Here is a 20,533-nt window from a genome sequence, read left to right as displayed (position 1 = left end):
CCCCCACCCATTACAAACAGAAGGTATTAATCACGGATCTCAAAGGCAGCTGACTGATGCTATTCACGGAGTAGGGCTTTCTCACTCATGTGGCCCCATGAATAACTCTCAAGGCTTTTATTACTGCTTTGAGTGGACTCTTAGCAGCACAGCCTCTCTTTAGCAACCTGTCCCCTTAGGCTCCAGGAGGATTATAGATAATGGCTGAAAGAAAGCATCATTGGTAAAAACAAAAGTTTTTAAAGAAAAAAAATTGGAGCAAAGTGGACATATTAGAGACAAGTCATGATTCATGGCCTATACTATGTTCTGCCTCTTTCTCTCACTCAATACACTCTTTAGTTTTACTGCTGGATAAGAAGGGACCAAACCAGTGCACTTCTCCTAGCAACCAATATCAGTCAGCAAAGAAGGCATGTCATCTGCTCAAAGGGAAAACGGAAGAATTTGGGGTCATACAACGCAGACACATGTTCTTTTGCATTTGATCCCAAATTGATTATCAAAAAGGATTCAGTAAATGCTAAATAATTCTGTTTTATGTGAATGTTAACAATCCATAGAACTAAATATCAGCTTGTCTATTTGCTATATAGTTGAGTGTCTGATACTAGGCTGATCCACTTCATTCAAATGTTCAGTTTTTTTTTTTTTTTTTTTAATTTATAATGCACCCTGTCACTGACCCTTTACAGTTCACAAAGATTACCCCTCCCAGACATATCCTTGGATCTCCGGGATCATTTCAAATGAAAAAAAAAATATTCAGAAACTCCCAAAGCACTCCATGTTTAGAAAACTTAGAAGCAAATCCTGATAAAGATGAGCCTATAAGAGCATTTGTCTGGTCATCTTATTTGCATGCCATGTGTAGCTCCTGATTCAAAAGATAAAAACTGCTTTTGAAAAGTTGAACAAACTTGGAATTTAAATTTAACATAATGAGACACATTTACTGAGAGAATCACAAATCTGGAGGATTTCATTATATCCAATGGATGAACATCACAGGTGTTAGGAGTTTAACAGAAAAGTACAATACAAATTCATAGTCTGGAAAGTGTTCTTGAAATAAAATTCTGTGTTGAATTGTGAATAGACAGCAACCATCAAACACCTCAGTTAATTCATATCTTATAGCCCTGTGTATGGGGGTGAGATGGATAAGAGCTTGTTTGCCCAAAATATGTACTCACATGTTGTACATATTTTCCAAAATTCTTTTTTCTTTCATGTTGTATTAAAAATTTACATTATTCAGGGTTTCAAATCACAACAGTGGGACTGAAGCACTTAAAAACTACTTAACTACAAAACCACTTACTTATTTTCATAAGAGCCATGGAAAAAACACCACCGTTGAATCTCTTAGCACTTCTTCTCCGGTGAAGTTTTTAAGCAGCATTGACCATGTTTGGAGGAGAAGAGGAGGCTATGAATCCCCACTGAATGACAGTTTTAAGTTTTGTGCATGCAGGCATTATGCACCCTTGAAATATTTTTGCATTTTCAATTTTTAAGTCTTGAGATTAAATGAAATAAATTGCAGTCGATAAAATTGTTCCCACAACATCAAATTATGTGTTCTAACTCTTGAAAGTCCATTTTGCCTGGAAATAAAATGCTGATGAATGTCATAGCTGGTTTTATTTGCAAAAGATTATAGGCAAGCTGGGCCTGGTGAATTACATTTGTCATATCAGGGACCCCGAATTCTAAGGCAGGAAGATTGCAAGTTCAAGGACAGCCTCAGCAAGGTTTAGGCCCCACAGAGGCCCTAAGCAACTTAGTCATACTCTGTCTCAAAATAAAACAAAAAAAAGTTATGGGGATGTGACTCAATGCTAAAGTACCCGTATTTAATCCCTAGTACCAAAAAAAAAAAAAAAAAAAAAAAGTTATACTCTGTTCTCTATCCAATTTCTTTTCCAATACATAATAAGATTGGCAAGCCAGATAAAGGTTAACAACAACCAACCTGTTGTTGGCTATCTAGGAGGAGAAAGTGGAAGAATGCCCTCTCTAACTTATCAAAAATGGGCTTGATTTTCAATACTACACTGTTATTTAACAATATTCAGAGGATCAAAGTTATAAAACACAACTGAATGCCTATTTCTAGATTCATCCTAAATTTCTTTAATTCAATGCAGTACCAAAAATCATATTCTATGATTAGGAGGCAGAGTTAAACAAATTAGTCTAAACATACTGTGGTCTTTGCTAGTATTTGAAAATATACACTGCAAAACTTTAAAGTATAGCTCTAACCTTGATTTATAAAGATTTATAAACTTTTATTTACAAAGAAAGATTCCTGACAATTTTTTTAAAAGTCAAAAATTCTCCCCTTTTGGATCGTACTTATGAACATTTTAATTGGTTATAAATATGGCAGAGGTTTTGGACAAATCTCTTAATTCCAGTTTGGTTTTAACTAGGTGATCCTTGTTTAAACTCAAAAGCAGTGTACTGGGATTGTTGTTATATTCCATGTTCTACAGCTAATTTCCAAAAAATCTTGGGACCAAAAACAAGGGGAAATAGATCCCACATCAATCCTTGCCACAGAAATTTAAAAATGGCTATTAACCCTCCTGAGCTATAGCTACTATGTTGCATATGGTTCTAGTTAAGAGGTCATAAACCTAAACACAATGACTGAAGACTATTATTTTTTTAGCAGTATTATTTTTTTAACTTCCATTATTCATAAAGAAAATGTAAGTACTACTGGTCATTAATGAACAAATGTGGATGTGAATTATAAGATTAGTGATATTTGCCCACCATTCATATCCATGTCATTGAGCTCACATTTGGCAGGCAGATTGGACAATAGACCATGATAATTTTCAAAGATGCATATTTAGGCATATTTTTCAATATTTTTTTTCTAGGCCAAAATTTCTCCTTAAAATGTACTCAAGAATGATAACATACAATAAAGCATTAAATAAAATTACTTAGAAAACAGAATTTAAGTTTGAGGCAGACCTTGGAGAGTACACAGTAAAATCTCATCTTTATAAAAAAAAAAAAAAAAAAAAAAGAAATTTGTAAGGTTTCAAGACCATGCAATTAACAGGTAGAAAGACTGACTCTGAAGTGCAGACCTTTTGGTCACCCAAGGAGTGCCCCTTCCTTAGTAGTCATGATATTGTTATATTTAGGTTATCCTTTCTGATATACACAAACACTCATTATGCAAATCTGAATAATGGGTAATTATTAGAATCAATGTCTATACTACAAAATTGGGTTATCTAGAGAAAAATAGAAAATGAGGCTCAATATTGGGTTTTCAAAATATTTTCCATAGTAGGAGTGTTAAATTAGAACTCAGTAAGTTGATCTTATACAAGATTTATCTCCTTGGTACTTTACATCAAAAGCACCAGGTAAAATATTCTGGATAGAACGTAAACTGTCGACATGAAATAAAATGCAGCATTATCCAAGCATATTCCATTTGTTAACAAAAATTGCTATCTGCAGTATGTCCCCCTTGTTTATTCCTTTCATTCATAACACTATGCACTTGGGAATGCCATTTGCTCTGCAATCAGCAAATGATGCAATGGAAACACACATGTCATAGCACGTTTGTCACAGCTGCATAGGTGTGGTCACAGATGAGTCCACTTAAGAGGCAGCAAAAATTCTCATCAGTCATTTGAAGACTCATGCTTGAAAAACATTATATTAAAATTGTCATAGTAATGTATCCCAAATGTAGCTCCCAAATAGTTTGACAGCCAAAGTTCTCTTCTAGTTAATTCCTTGTTCACAGTAGTGAGGAATGATAATGAAAATACTAGTACCATTTAGATGGTGCTTATAAAACATCAGGTCACATTCAGAGAATAATATATTTATTTTCCTATATATATTCATTTATTCTTCATAACAACTGTTTCAGAGAGACATTGATACCATGCCTCATTTACAGATAAGGACACTGAGGCATAGAGAGTTTAAATTGTTTGTTGAAACTCACTCAATATTCTTTGCCAACAGTCTTTTAATTATCATAACATGCTTCTTCTCTACAAACAATATTGCAACCAAAGTAGATTTCCTATCTTTCCCTTTAGCATGCTTTTGTCCTGTCCATGACATTCTTCCTTCTCCTCCTTTTGCTGAAATGCAATTTCTAATTTTTTCACCCATCAAACTCCCCACTGCTCCTCTGAGGCCCAGGTGAAGAAACCCATGGGTGCTGACATTTCTTAGATAATATAAGCTTAAAATTACCTATTCCTTCTTGAAGTTCTCACACTCTGCCGTGAATGTCATCAAACCCCCATTTATTGGACACTACTTTTATTTTGGTGAATTGAACATTTGGTACCTGCCCTATTAAATAGGAATATCCTTAAAGATGGAATCAATTTTACAGTTATTATGGTCCTCACAGAACCCAGCAAGTTGTCCTGTATATAAATGGATACTCAATTAGCATGTGCTGAATCAAATGATAACCTCAACATATCCAGGCTGATGTTCCCACTGACATGTTTAGGAAAACAATTTGTCATTTTCATGCAGTATAAACAGCACACTGAAATTCCTGTTACAAAGTTTTAGGGCTAGGAAACTAGAAACAGTCTCTCACAGGAACAAGTATGTTATAGACATAAAACATCCCTAGGCTCTAGATTCCGCTCCATCATTAAGTAGCAAGGGGTTCTGGGACAAGGAATATAAAAATCTCTGACCTTCAATTCTCCATGTGTCCCAATAATAGAGATTTGTGCCACATAATTATATGTATTTATTCTAGTTCTGAGATGATCACATTGTATGATTTATGTTTAATATTTTTGAGATCTCTGCTAAAAGTGACCGGTTTAGTATTGTTAACCGTATTCATAAAACCCTACAGGGCAACTAAAGATTTGAAAAACATCAATTAGCAAACCAATGAGAAATTAGGACTATTGGAAATTAAATACATATTTTTGTAATATAAAATAGATTCAATGTAAAACATTAGATACAACTTATGAAGGATATTCAATAATTTCTTTAAATTAAAATATCTACCATAAACACCACTAGTGGGAATGTAAGATTATATAGATACTTTGGAAAATAGTCATGCAGTTCCCCAAAAGGTTAAGTCTAGAGTTGCCATGACCCAAAACTTTCAGTCTAGGGTAAATGTAGAAAATGAAAAACACTGTCTATATAAAAATTAGGTACATGAATATTCAAAGCAGCGATCTCCATAATAGTTCACAGTTGATAAGCTAAATAATAAATGATATGAAATATTATTCAGTAATATAAAAAAGAAGTACAGATTCATGCTACCACATAATGACCCTTGAAAATATTACACTCTGGTAAAGAAACTGGTCACACAATGTCATGATTTGCATTATTCCATATACATGAAATGTCCAGAACAGATAATTCTATGGAAACAGAAAAGTAGACAAGTGGTTTCCTATGGTAGGAGATCACATTGCACACTGAACAGAGTACAAGATTTCTTTTTGAGGTAATTATAAAATTAGGTTCTAGTGATGATTACATAACTTTGTTAATATGCTAAAAATACTGAACTACACACTTTGAACAGGTAAATTTTTACAGTATATGAATTACATCTCTGCAAATCTACTAGAGAAAAAGAGAAAAGATTTAAACACCAAAGTTCAGAGAAATATCTAGGCTGACATTCATTACTTTTGAAAAATAAATTTTCCTGTTAAGGCTTCCATTCATTTTCATAAACCAAAAGTAACTTTGCAAAGAAGGCTCCACTTGCCAAATTCTTGAGTATATCTCAACTCAGTGTCAAGGATGGTAAACAGCTCCTTGGGTGTGATGATTACAAGAACAGATAGAACAGGGTGATGTCCATTACTGGGGATATTACTTTTAATGTTCCTTTTCTTTTTCAATTATTTGGGAGCTATATATCTGGGGACCAATTTTAGGAATAATATATTTGATTCCATCTCCAAACTAAGGAAATAATTTTTATTTGGTGCTAATGTTTAAGTGGAAAGTGAAATCTACCATAAATGTAGAAGAAAGTCTCATATCTTAGGCTAGGTATCATCATGTTGCTCAGAGAAAGGGAGAGTGTATGGTCCTACTAAGGCCTATCAGAATCATCTGAAAAATGCCTTATCAAAATATGCATAACACTCAACAGTCTGTTAAAAAACACAGCAGTGCTGGTGTTGGGATCAGGAAAGAGTGAATGGGAAAATAATCACGAGAGAAAATAACCTTTCTTTGACTGGAAAGAGGTATATCAAACCAAATGGTCAATTCTGTATGTTCTGCTATGCAAAAGGCAAAATTTTAAATAACCAGAAATCATGGTATCATTTGAGTCAATATATAGTTTGTAAGCTATATTTCTTAGTTTCTGTACACACACACACACACTCACACACGCACGCACGCACACATACACATACCTTAGTTCAAATGGGAAACATCTCATGTGTTGGGTTAAGGCATGAAAATCAACATGTCAAAATTACTCCATAATCGCAGCTGCATTTATTCAACAAATATTTGACTATCTACTATGTGTCATTCAATGCTCTAGGCACTAGAGGTTCATTGATAAACATGACTCCTAAATCCCTGACCTAGCAGTTTAGTGGAGGAGTCACTAAGAGGAAGAGACAGACAATAAACAAACCAATGTCCATACCTCTCTACCTGGGGGAGAACATGCTGATCTTCTTGTTTCTGCATGTCTTGCTAGCAGAGGCACTAACTACTGTTTTCTTCCAAACTGTATTTTCGAAGATATTTATTGAAATAGAGTTCACAGATTTTAGAAAATAGAGACTGTCCCCTTTGAGAAGAGAAGGCAGATTTCCTTAAGGGTCAAGATAATAATGCTACCCAAGGCATAGGTGGGGCAAGTTACATTATTGCCTATTATAAATATTCAGGTTCCAAGTTCAGGGTTCTTCGGTTGTGAGAAAAACCCACTACGTATGCATCATTTATCTATCTGCACCCCCCCCCCCAGAGACTAAGCAAATCAACACAAATATGAACCATGCTGCTTATTGTGGCATGACTAATAAAGACCATTATCTCTGACCCATCAATCTCATGTCTTTTGCCGCTATTCGTGCAGCTCTTTTTAGTTTGCAAATAAGTTAAAATGTCAGTCTCTTCACAATTTTTGATACACACACACACACACACACACTAACAAGCACACTTCCAAGAAAGATGAAATATTTTAAGAAAGATAAAGATAAAGGGTGTAGCTCAATTGTGTCTTAAGGGGGAAAATTTTAGATCTGGATTTTTTTCCCAAAAGCCCAAGTTGGTACTATTAGTAAGGCAGAATGGGAAGACCTTAGGTCTTTGGTTTCATTCTCACGAAGGAGACAGGGGGACTCAGTCACTTCCCCTTCCTCTCTTTTGCTTCTGGCCATAAGGTAAAAATGCCTTCCCACCATGATGGGTCACCGCAGGCCTAAAAGCATTGCAGTCTACCCATCCCAAATGGAAACCTCCAAAAGTATAAGCCAAAATAAACCTTTTGTCTTTGCATTTTTGTAGTAACAGAAAAAAATTACTTATATACCCTTATTTTTGAAGACATATTGAAACAGGAACTTAAATAAATCAATTGAAAGACTCACTAACCAATACAAAGATCCAGGTAAGAGCATTTCCAATAGAGTAAAGAATAAATGCTAAGGACATGAGTCAGCAAAGAACATGAAGAAGAAAGTTGAGGCCCAAGTTACTTCAATGCTGTTTTCAGTTAGGGACAGGTATTTTGGGTGAGCATGCCACTCATTAGATGGCATATTACATGACTATTATGGTAATGATAAACACCTTGCTAAACATTGAAAGAGTTTTTAGAAATTTCTCCTTAAAAGACTAGAATCATTTCTACATTGTGTATAACCCTAAAGAATGAGAAATCATATGCTGTACCAAACTGCATTTTACTGTTATGTATAACTAATTAAAACAAATTTAAAAAACATTAAAAAAGACTACAGTCACCCATTCATTCTTTTAATTTTTTTAATTTTATTTATTTTTATGTGGTGCTGAGGATCCAACCCAGGGCCTCACATGTGCTAGGCAAGTGCTCTACCGCTGAGCCACAACCCCAGCCCCAATTCATTCTTTATTCAATAATTTTTCAAAAGGAGATTAAAATAAATATTCATATTAATGTACTGATTTATGTTGATAGGCCTATATCTAGATACACAATTAAGAAAGAAAAATTATTTTCTTTAAGCAAAATCTGTGAAATGGTACTCTATAAAGTTTCTATTTCTACTCAAACTCAGATATGAAGACTTTTGTTTATCTAAACTAGAAAAATATAAGGTCTATAAAAAACAAGGTTGAATAAACTTAGTATCTTTAAAGAAAAGTGTTGAGAGCCACAGCCAAGTCAGAATGGTCCCTGGCATTTTGCCAGAAGTAATGGTTGAGAAGCAAGCCATTAAGATGATGCTGGATTGATTCAATTTTGTATATTAGACCTTTACTGTCCGGTATAGGGCAGCTCTTGCTGCCTGGGTGCCCACTACTTTGGAGTTCCCCTGGAGTTCTCGCGGGATTCGGAAAGTGGGTGTGCATGCAGCCTGGTGGGGGGAGTTCCGGTTGGTGGGTGGTGTGTTCCTGGAGGAGCCGCGTGGGTGGCGTTCAGGAGATTTCCCAGGGAGCGTGTGTGGAGTGTGCTGGTGGAGTTCGGAAATAAAGTTTGTTCCTGCTTGAGTGGCTCATGACTTGTGCCCAGTCAGACTAAGGCAGAAAAGCAAGGAAGCCAAAACCCTAATTGGATACACCTAACCTAAAGTTAAAACATAATTAATATATTGCCCTTAACTGCAAGTTTTCTATTATTATTATTTCTATTATTATTAAGTATTATTCAAGAAATACTCTCACTTATATTCTTCAAATGTTTCTCTAATTCCTTTCTCAAGATTCAAAAAAGGAGAAAGAGGAAAAGAACCAGAAAAATGAGGAGAAGGAAGGAAAAGGAGGATGAGAAAAAGAAGAAAAGGGAAAGAAATAAGATGAAAATTCTCTCTTAATACTTGTCAGAGACCAAAATGCACATTGGAAGTAAATGAATGTCTAACAGATTAGGTTTCTTAAGCAGATAGAACTAGACACAAACACACACACACACACACACAAGCTTCTTTCATCACTATATATGTATCCACATTTATGCAATGTGCTCACATATCCATATTTTTATTATCAAAGATACAATTTTGTACAAGCTGCTCAGAGATGAGATGATCAGAACTGTCCCTTCTGTATAACCATGACTTTTAATGTTCTTTTAGATATCCTTGTTTAATGTTCTAAGAAATCCTTTTGGTTTATGGTCCACATGTTGCATAGCATCAAAGGTTATTCAAACAAAGCCAATTCAAACATGACATTACTGCATAGCTGCAAGAACACATTACAGGTTACTTATATGCCATTTAAGTTTTGAAATTGGCTACATATGGCCACAATAATGAGCCCATTACTGAAAGGAGCACTTTAGCAAACTGTATAAACCTATTTGAGATTATACATCTGCACTATGCACACGCATTATCTTTATCTCCCCAAATATCACATGTGCCATTTCCATTTTAAAGAAAGGAGTAAAGATGAGAAATCCATTCTCATTTTAAAAACACTTTTTTCACAAATATTTTAAAACTATTAGATCAACAGATCAAGGTATGCATTCATGATGATAATATAAAGTCTGACAGTTAAAATTGCTTTATTATAAATGATTGAAAAACTCCATTATTAGTTAAAAACAAAGAAAATATAGAAAACAACTCTAAACCCAATATGTATTCTCCTATATAGAGAAAAATCTGAATGTGGTTAATTAATCTGTACCAAATGAAAAAAATTTTTCTTTACATACAAAGCAGAAAAGTTTTTCTGCTGTTCTCAACTAATATTCTCAACTAACATAATATTTATTCCCTATGGATTGCTACAGGGACAGGATTCTAAAAAATCATAAATAATATTAGCACATATCTTATATAAGGAGGCAAAACTCTTAACATTTTTTTCAAACACTATAAAAATGCACATATAAATAACCCACCAAGCAAATTTCAATGCAAATCTATGTATCATTTGTCACTGAATAAAATTAATTTCTGTGTCTAGCACAAGGATAGTCAGTATATCTTTGAAATGGTACAAGCTTCTTGGAATTTGAAATTCATGTGGAGAATAAGCACACACCTCCAAGAAGGATAATAAGTAAATAGACATCACAGCATCCTGGGAAAGTAACAAAGCTTACAGATCCTACAAACCAGCTTCCTCATTATATATGTGAACACTGAGTCCCAAGGTATCCAAACAGCCTAGAGGGCAGTGTTGTCCACATCCCAAATTTCAACAATCCCCATGGAGAAGCTGTCATCATTCTGAAGTATCCAAAGGCAATCCAATGTCAAACATATGATTTACATACTAATTCAATAAAAGTGTCCACAGTTTCCTTTGATTTCAACATAGCAGATGCTACATACAAAACTAGTTTCACATGAGAAAAAAAAATAACATTGCCTCTTCAGTCTAAACTATTCTACCCCTGGGTATTTTCCACAATGTACTATGAATTCTGCTGTATAATTATGGCCCAGACAAATTATGACCCCTGATCCTATAATGTTAAATCAGAACAAAGGTTCTAGGTGTGTCTTTGGAGCAGGAAGTGGGAGGAGTATGGGAAAGAAGTAAGGAAAGAAGGGAGGGAGGGTTATAAGGGAGGGAAGAAGGGAAGGAAGGAGCAAGAGAAGAATGAAAGGAGGGAGGAAAGAAAGGAGGAGGGAGGGAGAGAAAGAAAGAAATGATGTCTTGCTACTGCTGTTCTAGCAAGCTGGTTAATTGCATTTGTTTCATATACCTCCAAACACCCGGGTACATTAATTACATTCTGTAACACTGAGCTCTTCTGATTCCCTCTGTCACCTCCACTGAGCAATTTAATTGTATTCCTTCTAGAGACACACTTGATTTAAAAAAACTTGGTGATAATTCTGTAGTCTAATACATAGTTTGTGCATGCCTTTCTGTTGCTGAAGTATGTAAAATTGTGGCTTATGAGGACATACTATTTTAATGGCTATACCAAAGTCTTATCATGATCAAATACACTCGGGATAAATATGTAAATCTTTATATTATGGTAATGTAAATATATTGTAGAGGTAAAAGTGTTAGAAAAGAAAATGTATGGAGAATGATTATACATATGATTATAGATATTGCCCCAGTATAATTCACAATGATCACTTAGGAGGGAAAAAGAAGCAGCCTGCACACATGCATCCCTTGCCTACTGTTGCTGGGGGGCATAGGTACTCATGTAGTCCATGATTGAATACAGCCACTTGACAGTAGGTAAACTCATCTGTATTGCCTCATGTTTATAGAAAGGCTTCCTTTCTCAGTCCAATACATTAGATACCATGCAGCAACTGCCAGGAATAAAGTTAGCTCCCACAGATGGATAAAAATGGGCAGTGTCCCAAATAATGAATTTATCCACAATGCAAATGCTAAAGGAAAGTTTATGTGACAACACATTATTTTGATGACTCCAATATTTGGACTAATGCAGCTCAAATTCTTACAAATTCATAACTGAAAACAAAAGTATTACAATCCCTATTTCCAGAGGGGAGGGGTGTTCTTATCAATATTTTCCATTGATAAAATAAATTTAAAGTCCACAGAAGGCTAATACCAAATATCTGTTTGACTTTCTTCTATTGAAGAAAAAGATTTCCTTATTATTATCTCCACAGTTCATTAAAAACAGCTACAAAAAAGGTTTTGTAATAGTCTCACAAAATACTGACATTCTATGAAAATAGCCCATGAAACAGAATCAGAACAAAAGACAGGAGAATCAGAGGCAGAATGCTATCTGCTTGACAGACTGACTCAACCTAGAGGGAGACACCTATAGCACCTGTTTCAGGTCCCCATTGTGTTTGCCCTCTGGGGACTGAGCTGAGTGCTCCATGCCTGCATCTGCCCCTTGCTGGAGCCTCGCCCAGTCTCACTTTTGACAGTTTTCTCTCTGTGGTCTAAATTCTTCATTCTGATTTCATGCTAGGATAGCATTCACTGGCACGCAGGTGATACACATTGATCCCTGTGATATCCAATCTCAAATTCCTGACCCATTGAACCTGCCTCAGAGTGTCTGTTACAATAGTTCCTCCCTTGAATTTCTAAACCAAAGTTTAGATATCAGGGTAAACACCAGAGAGCAGGCACATTAGGCATTAGGGTCTTTCAGGATATTCACTTTGATATTTCTTCTCCTAACAAAGCTGAGAGCCCATCATTTGTTATCCAATTTCTCAATTAATTAAGTAAATTACAAAAATAACGACAATAGGTACTATTAACCTGTTCCACTTGCAGCAGTATAGAAACAAAAGACCTAAAACCTCTGCCCCTAAAGAACTCCTGACTGGCCAAACTGACCAGCAGACATAATGTCATTTTATGTATAACCCACATCAGACTCAGAAAGAAATGCTGGGAGTGGGACGACCGAAAAAGGATAAAAGCGTTTTTAACTTACCATCAACCAGAACATATAGAAATCCACAGAGCAGTAGTTGTGTAAACATCAGCAGACTCATTTTGACATATTAAAAACGATCCAGATTGTTTTAGAAACCAATCCCAGAGAGCAAAAGTACAAAAATAAGTATCAAAGAAAGAGGTAGGTCCAAAGTTCAGACTTTTCTAAATACTACTTAGAATCAAGAAGAGCAAATCACAAGATCAAGGGGTTGGTGTCCAGTTCTTGAGTGGGACACGCTTAGATCCATCCAAATTAACGGAGGGCACTTCAAAGGCTGCTGTATTTCCACACTCTGATTCCTAAATTCCCACAAATTTACCCCAGCCGGAGAGATTACTCAAGTGTGTCTAACCCTCTCTCCTTTGGTTCCATTGCAATCCAAAGCCAAGTTCTTTCTTCAGAAGTCAAGAAGATGAAGGAGGAGGAAAAAGACCTAATTCCTAGAAAGTGTTCCACAAACTTGCCAGAGAGCTGCCGAGAAACCATTGGCCTGCCTACTGGTTTCCTTTCCCCATCTCCTTCTCCGTAGCAGCAACACGTCCCGGAGTTTTTTTGGGATTTTGTTTTTTGTTTTTTGTTTTTTTTTTCACTTAACTTCCATAATAAGGATGTGTCAAAGCAACACTTTGCAGGCGGGCCTCTCCTTAGCAGCCTTGTTGCCGCCCTCCACCTCTCGTTTCCAAAAGAGAGGAAAAGGGAAAGAAAACGGGTGGAGAATCCGAACTCCTACGTGGTGAGGCTGAAGGGAGGGAGGGAGGGGCAGGGCTGAGGCTGTGGCCACCCGGCGGTGCCGCCTCTGAGCGATTGTGCACCCAGCGGCACAGGGCGAGAGCGGCACTGGGCGAGTGAGCCCAAGACCCAGGAGCGGGAGAGAATAGGAGCGCACAGTCCAGCCGCCAGGCGCGGTCCAGCCGCCTGTCCCTCTGGTCCAGCCGCTGCCACTGCCGCTGCTCCCGCAGCGGAGCTGAAGAGCGTTCGCCTCCTCCTGCAGCTGCCGCGGGTGGAAGGACTTAGAGGAGGGAAGGCGAGGAGGCGGGAGGGGAGGGGAGGAATGAAGCTGCTGGGAGTCTGCCCCGGGGAGGGGTGGGGGGATGAGGGGGTGCACTGAGCTCTCCACCTCCAGACTCCGCCACCCCCTCGTGCACGGGGCAACAGCCCGCCGGGGACTGTGGAGGGGTCTGGAGAGTCGAGAGCCCTAGGGGGACGGAAATTAACAAATTTGGAGCTCCGCTGGCTGCCAAGGACCGGGGCCACCGGTCAACTCCTTCCCCTTCTCTGCGCCTCCTCGTCCCCCTCCTTCCCGCCTCGGGAGGCGATAGGTGGGCTCTAGCCTCCTGCTCCTCGCCGCGTCCCGTTTAATGGGCAGGTAATTTTCTCTGTGAGTGATTTCATGGAAGCCCTTCCTAATTATTCATCCCTCCGTCTGCTGGAGCTGCACACGCTTTCTGAAAAAAAAAAAAAAGATCATCCTCTAGGACCCAGGGCGCAGCCTCATTACGCGTAAAAATCACACAAACACTCACTCTTCACCTTTTAGCAAAATGAGAAGCTGAGCAGGAGGGAGAAAGGAAGGAAATAAAACCACCTTTTGGAGTGGGAAGGTGGTGTGCTGGTACTTCCTACATGGTTATGAAAGACACTAGGAAGTGGGGAAAAACCTAGACGGGGGTGGGGGGGGGCGTGGGAGAGAAATCTTTAACCTCTACCAGCTCCTTTTAGCCAAGATCTATAGCCCTAAAGAATTCCAGGCGCTGGGGGCAAAGGAAGAGGTGGCATCCCCTTTTACAGTACTCAGTTGCCTTATGACCTCTCAAAGATGAGTTTGACGCGGGATCGTGGGACGCTAGGGAGTTCACCAGAAGATGGGGAAAGCGAGAAACTAAGAGCTTGGAGGCTGGGGATATCCAAAGCCTTTACACTCCAGAGAAGGGCAAGTCCGAAAGGAAATTTGGTAAACACAGATTCTGATCTGGGAGATCTAGGTAACCTAACTAAGCTAACACCAGCTGCTCTAAAAGAGCCGGATTTTTGCCCAGAGACGATAACACCGCGAAAATACGGCAAAATCTACAGAGTGAATGTCATTCGGGACCGGTGATGATTAAGAGAGGCCACGTTTGATCAAAGGGATGCCAGTGTCTGTGGTGCCCCGGTGCGTCCGGTGTGGCCGGACCCACGTGTGATCACAGGCTCCTGGTATCTGTTTGATGCTTGTCCGATGATTAGAAGGCGGTTTACAGGAACTCACGCAGTTCCCAGAGCCTAGCTAATGCTGGATGGTGAGTCTTTAGTTCCCCCTACTGGAAAATATTAGGAAAGATCCCCTACGTTTAAGGACATTGAAGGAAGAGCCTTTTGTCTGGTTGAAAAGGTTCTGGTGCAGCCACTTAACTTTGTTCTTCCCTCCCTATCACAGGCGTGATGCTGCGTGTTTTAAAAAATCGTCACCGACATTCAGGCAGTTAGGAGAGTTCTTATGGAACCCCAGCATGCTTAAAAATTGTATAATAAATCAGTCTTGCAAAAACTGTAAGCCGTTCTTCTCATGAACATTGAGTAATTTCCGCACACTTTTGATCTACAGTATTTGGTTGTAAAGGGGTGGGGGGCTTAATGTGCTGAAGATAACCATTTGAATTTGCAAAGTAGTGATTCTAAATTGTACTATGTAGAGGAAAAACACGACTAAACCATTAAAGGGAAACAAGTTCTCCAAGATGCCTTTCCACACCCCTAAGGACTTAGAGGTCTGTTAGATAATACTGTGGTCTAGAAAATCCAAAAATGTTTTGGGTTAACATTTCTTTTCTCTCTCTAAGATACTGAAAAATAATTGATAATTCTTTAAAACTTCTATTTGAGTTCATTTTTTGAGACAGTCTCCCTAAATTCCCCAGGCTGGCCTGGAATTTGCAATCGTTCAACTTCAGCTTCCTCTAATAAAAGTGATTACTAGGTGTGTGTTGCCACCACCCAGCAAACTTTGATTTCAAACACTTGGACTAGATTAAAAGTCAGAGATGAAAAATTCTAACTCATTCCTCTAAATAATGTACCCCACCACCATATCTGCATTTTTAAAATATGAGTGCAACAAAAAATTTTGATAATAGAATCTCTCTAATAAAATAATGCAGGAATTAACAAAGCCATGCATTTACAAGACCTTTAATTTGAAGATAGATCTTGGAAAGGAAAACGTTGAAACTTTTCACCTGGAAGAGTCTTTTTATGTTTATTAGGCAAAATATTTGATTTCATACAGAATAGACTCACAAACTATGTCTTTAAGTAACCTATAGACAGAAAAATTGTGGAGGAGGGAGGCAGGAGAGATAGGTTGGAGGAGACACACCCACCCACTACTGTTGTCCTTAGGACAAAAAAAACATTACTTTTTCTCTTAAGGAGAGCAAATAGAGAGTATGACCAATGATGGCATACAAACTAGAGTTTTATTTCAGGCAAATCACTGGGCTATATTTAGTGGGCATTTTTGCCAAGCATTATCATTTTGTACTCATAGTTACCTACTAAAACTAACAAAACCAGTAATTATAGGCTGGTATCAACTTTGTGCTATATATTATCTGTATTATGGAATAATACCTGCAACAAATGAAATTTGGAATTCGTGTTTTCTGCTTTCCTCAAAGACAAGTTCATAAACTAGTTTTTGAAAGAATGCTTTGTGGACATGCCGTTTTTTATGGAATATGACTAAAGAAAACAGATGATTATTATATGAATCTTATCCTAACAGTTCAGAATTATGACTAAAACTCTTATGCTAAATCAGCAATGGTAAGGATCATAAATTCAATATGAATAACACTAAATAGAGGAACAGAGACACCAACTTTGGAGAAATTTGATGTGTCCTGGGAAAATGTGCATATTTCATTTAAACAACACATTTTAGTAAGCACTGTCTATATAAGATATAGATTTCTCACTTTAATTTTGTTGAAGAGTCAGTTTAGCATTACTGTAATCCAAAAAAAAAATTGGTTTTTAATTTTTTTCCATTAAGACAAAAGCCAAAAATGGATTAGAACAGGGAACACCCTACCCCCAGCATCATCAATTCAGAGGGTTTAAGAAACAAGAATCAAATGGGGATTTGGCTTCAGTTTCTTTCAAGGATGAGTTATTTCTTTTCTAAACAGGCAGCTGAATATAGAAATATACATGAAATCTAGTCTTCTTTTATGTAAAACTTGGAATGATATTATTATGTACTCAAAATATGCCTATCAGATAAATATATTTTAATACATGTAGAGATTACTATGTGTGGGTGACTATAATTTACCCTAATTTGAGTAAGGTGATCAAATAGCCTGCTTTGTGATTGAACCTCCAAGTTAGCCAACCCCAAGAACTAGAAAATAACCATATGAAGGCAATATGTACAATATGACATATAAGATATTACATATTTAATTTTTGAACTATATTCCTCAATGATATGGTATAAACCATAAAGCTTCAACTCTGTTCTTTACTCTTTCCATTATGCTCATAATGGCAAGGCTCATATTAGGAAAGTCAAATGTTTGATTCATAATAGTAATTTGAGTATCTACTACAATATTTCAGGAATTTCTCTAGTCTTTAAAAAATGTATTATGTAAAAAAAAGTATTATGTTGTTCAATTTCTATAAAAGTCTTATGTAGTTGATATTATTCCCATTGTACAGATGAGAAAATTATAAGATCAGATACTTAACCCAACTTAATCAAAGACACACTCTTCATTTAAATTCATATGTGACTATAAAATAATCTATGTTCTTAATTTAGGCTATGCTTTCTGGGATTAATTTAAAACATATTTCACATTATAGGACTACTGTAATACTATAAGTATTTTCTTTTATTGATCAACTTTAAAAAAGCCCTTACACATCACAACATACAAAAATATGATAATTTTTTAAAACTTAAGGATCTTTTTAAAGCCAAAACATCATCATTTATTATCTATTCAGGTTGAATTTTTTCTAAATATAAGATTGTTTACCATACAATGTAGAAACATCACATTTAAATCAAACGTATGGGTCATTACCTACAAAAGAAGATAGGAAAATTAAAGTAAGTGAGGCATTAACAGACTTGATCAGAGAAGAGTGACTCACTTGTTACTTCATTTTTTAAAAAATTATTTTTTACCTTATTCCCCAAAGGATTTGAGAGAGAAAATGTAAGGTAAATCTTATGGAAGATGTTGTATCTGATTTCAATGAATTAATTTTGAAGTACTGATCATTTTCATATGCAATAATTTTATGTATCTATGTACAGATGGTGTTTTGGTACATTATATAGAGTTATTAATATAATATATTAGAAGCCTGAGATTTAAGTTGAAGAAAATATAGTAACATTTCACTTGAAAATTAAGTGCTTTTCTGACAAACATGTGCCAACTGTTTCAAGAAAGAAAACTTTGTTTAGAATTAAAATAAATTTAGTAAATCTTTTTTATCTCAATTGAAGACTTTACTGATATTTCCAAACTTCATGGTTTTTGAATAATAAAAAATCACAGTAAGTAGCACATGACATTAAGGCATAATTTTTCAAAGTGTATATGTCTTAAAATTTAAATATTTTATAATCACATAAAAGTATTTCAGGGGTTACTGGTGATATTTTACTTATCCTCATAATGTCAGTATAAATTTCCATCACCTTTGCCAACACATATCTTAGTCAAGTACAAAACCTAAACACCTAATAAAGTGAAAAACTAGCTGTCTGGTAGCAAAGATCATAACCTTCCATCCAGGTTAGGCTAATGGTTTTACAAAATAAGCAAAATTAAAAATTATCGAAAAGTGCAATTCGAGTCATTGATTGTGACTAGGCTGATATGTGTTCAGAGATCCCTTCCTCACTTCCTATTATTTTCTTCTTTCTTTTGAATTTCTTATTTTAACATAAAATCTGACTTCAATGATGTAAAATAATACATTTTTGTTATTTTTATACCACAATATATTGAAACCAAGAAAATCCCTTTGATTCTTTGCCAAACTATTCCAAGTCCATCTGCTTCAATCTGGATGTTGCATAATTAAATTTTAGCAACACATAACTGTAATCCTTATAGGAAATTTTAATTTATATCCAAAATAGATTTTTTTCTTGTCCTTAAAAAGAAGATTGCCAAAGATTTGGGGAAAGACTCAGCCTGTCCACAGGTCCCAGATTTTGAGAACTATCCATATGCTCTCAGCATTGTCTTTTAGATATGTTTCATAATGGATTCTTCAGATTAGGAAAAAGTTGTTTATTCTCCCTTCCAATAATACCATGGAATTAATCCAAGGGCACATGTAATCCAATTGCACTGCCCAGGATTCTATCATATGAGAACTAATCTGTTTGGGAGCAAATTCTGATTCCCTTCCAATATCCAAAGTATCTTATTTCTGCCTGATAAAATAAACTCTGACTGCCTGTGGAGTTTTCTGAAGTCCTTTTTAAAGAGAATACTAGGTTTCTAGTTGTTAGATACCAGCAGGGAATCTCAGTAATGTAATTTTTTTTTTTAAATTAGACATGTAAATGTACATTCTCTTCCTTAAAGGATAAAATGAAATAAATGAAAGAAATTTTATGGCTCATATTTATAGACAAACCTACAATAAAGCTAGGATATGATATATAAGATACTTTATATCAAAATGTTTCAATTTGGATGAAAAATTGTCTTTTTCTTTCTTAAACATTTTCTGTTTTTTTCATGGTAAATTTTTTTTAAATTTTTATTATTAGTTGTTCAAAACATTACAAAGCTCTTGACATATCATATTTCATACATTTGATTCAAGTGGGTTATGAACTCCCATTTTTACCCCGTATACAGATTGTAGAATCACATCGGTTACACATCCACTGTTTTACATATTCCCATACTAGTGTCTGTTGTATTCTGTTGCCTTTCCTATCCTCTACTATTCCCCCTCCCCTCCCCTCCCCTCCCATCTTCTCTACCCCATCTACTGTAATTCATTTCTCCCCCTTGTTTTTTTTCCCTTTCCCCTCACTTCCTCTTATATGTAATTTTGTTTAACAATGAGGGTCTCCTTCCATTTCTATGCAATTTCCCTTCTCTCTCCCTTTCCCTCCCACCTCTTGTCCCTGTTTAATGTTGATCTTCTTCTCATGCTCTTCCTCCCTGCTCTGGTCTTAGTTGTTCTCCTTATATCAAAGAAGACATTTGGCATTTGTTTTTTTTTACCAATTATTTTCTTCATGAAATAGTATAGCAATAATGATTTTGTTCTGAGTAGTTTTAACCTTTCCAGTATATGCTAACATAAATGTAAGGGAATCCCAGGACCAAATATTAAAAACCAGAAAACTGTATGTCAGCTTTTGACAACTAGATACAAATTATACAGTAAGGTTCCTATCTTATTGGTTTTATATTTTTTTCAATGATTACTTCATTATATTTATTAGAAATACACATTTTAAATATTTTACACAGTATCTGATATAAAATATATTTCACATCTAAATTTATTATGGTTTTTAGCATTTTTAACCAAATCTGTATACCTTATTTTCTCATTTTTCTAAAATTATTTGTTGTATTGTTCTTCTTAGTAATCTGACAAATGTTAGTGTTTGAAGTATAATTCTTATAAATAGGGTCAGTGGAAATTATGATGAGCACTGTGGATTTTTTGTTTTGTTGTTTCTTTCTTTTTTTTTTTCTTTCTTTCTTTTTTTTTAGTTTGTACAGCCAACTAAAGTCCAGGTTATTACTTACCTACTTTGTATCTTGCTTCTCTCCTCCCCATCATATAGACACTTTAAAATGACATTATATGACAATGCTAGAGGAACTTTTATAGGGGTTGTGGTGTCTTTTTTCCCCAAATTTTATA

General features: G+C 36.0%; 1 protein-coding gene across 11 annotated transcripts in view; it reads right to left on the bottom strand.

The window, feature by feature from the left end:
• Robo2 (roundabout guidance receptor 2) overlaps window positions 1-13,633 on the bottom strand; it is a 564,046-nt gene extending 550,413 nt beyond the window's left edge. For 3 of the 11 annotated variants that reach the window (XM_058574560.1, XM_058574561.1, XM_058574558.1), the window contains exon 1: window positions 12,617-13,626. In XM_058574560.1, coding sequence (XP_058430543.1) covers window positions 12,617-12,677 — 61 coding nt within the window. In that variant the 5' untranslated portion in view covers window positions 12,678-13,626. Of the gene's footprint in view, window positions 1-12,616 lie in introns of all 11 variants that reach the window. The other 8 variants (XM_058574562.1, XM_058574563.1, XM_058574553.1 and 5 more) reach the window with 7 other exon arrangements.
• Window positions 13,634-20,533: the final 6,900 nt, after the last annotated feature.

The sequence above is a fragment of the Marmota monax genome, unplaced genomic scaffold, assembly GCF_021218885.2.
Source record: "Marmota monax isolate L192 unplaced genomic scaffold, Marmota_monax_Labrador192_F-V1.1 WCK01_AAM20220418_F8-fsc00016, whole genome shotgun sequence".
NCBI lineage: Eukaryota > Metazoa > Chordata > Mammalia > Rodentia > Sciuridae > Marmota > Marmota monax.
The sequence above is the reverse complement of the archived record's forward strand: the minus strand, read 5'-3'. Positions and strand labels throughout refer to the sequence as shown.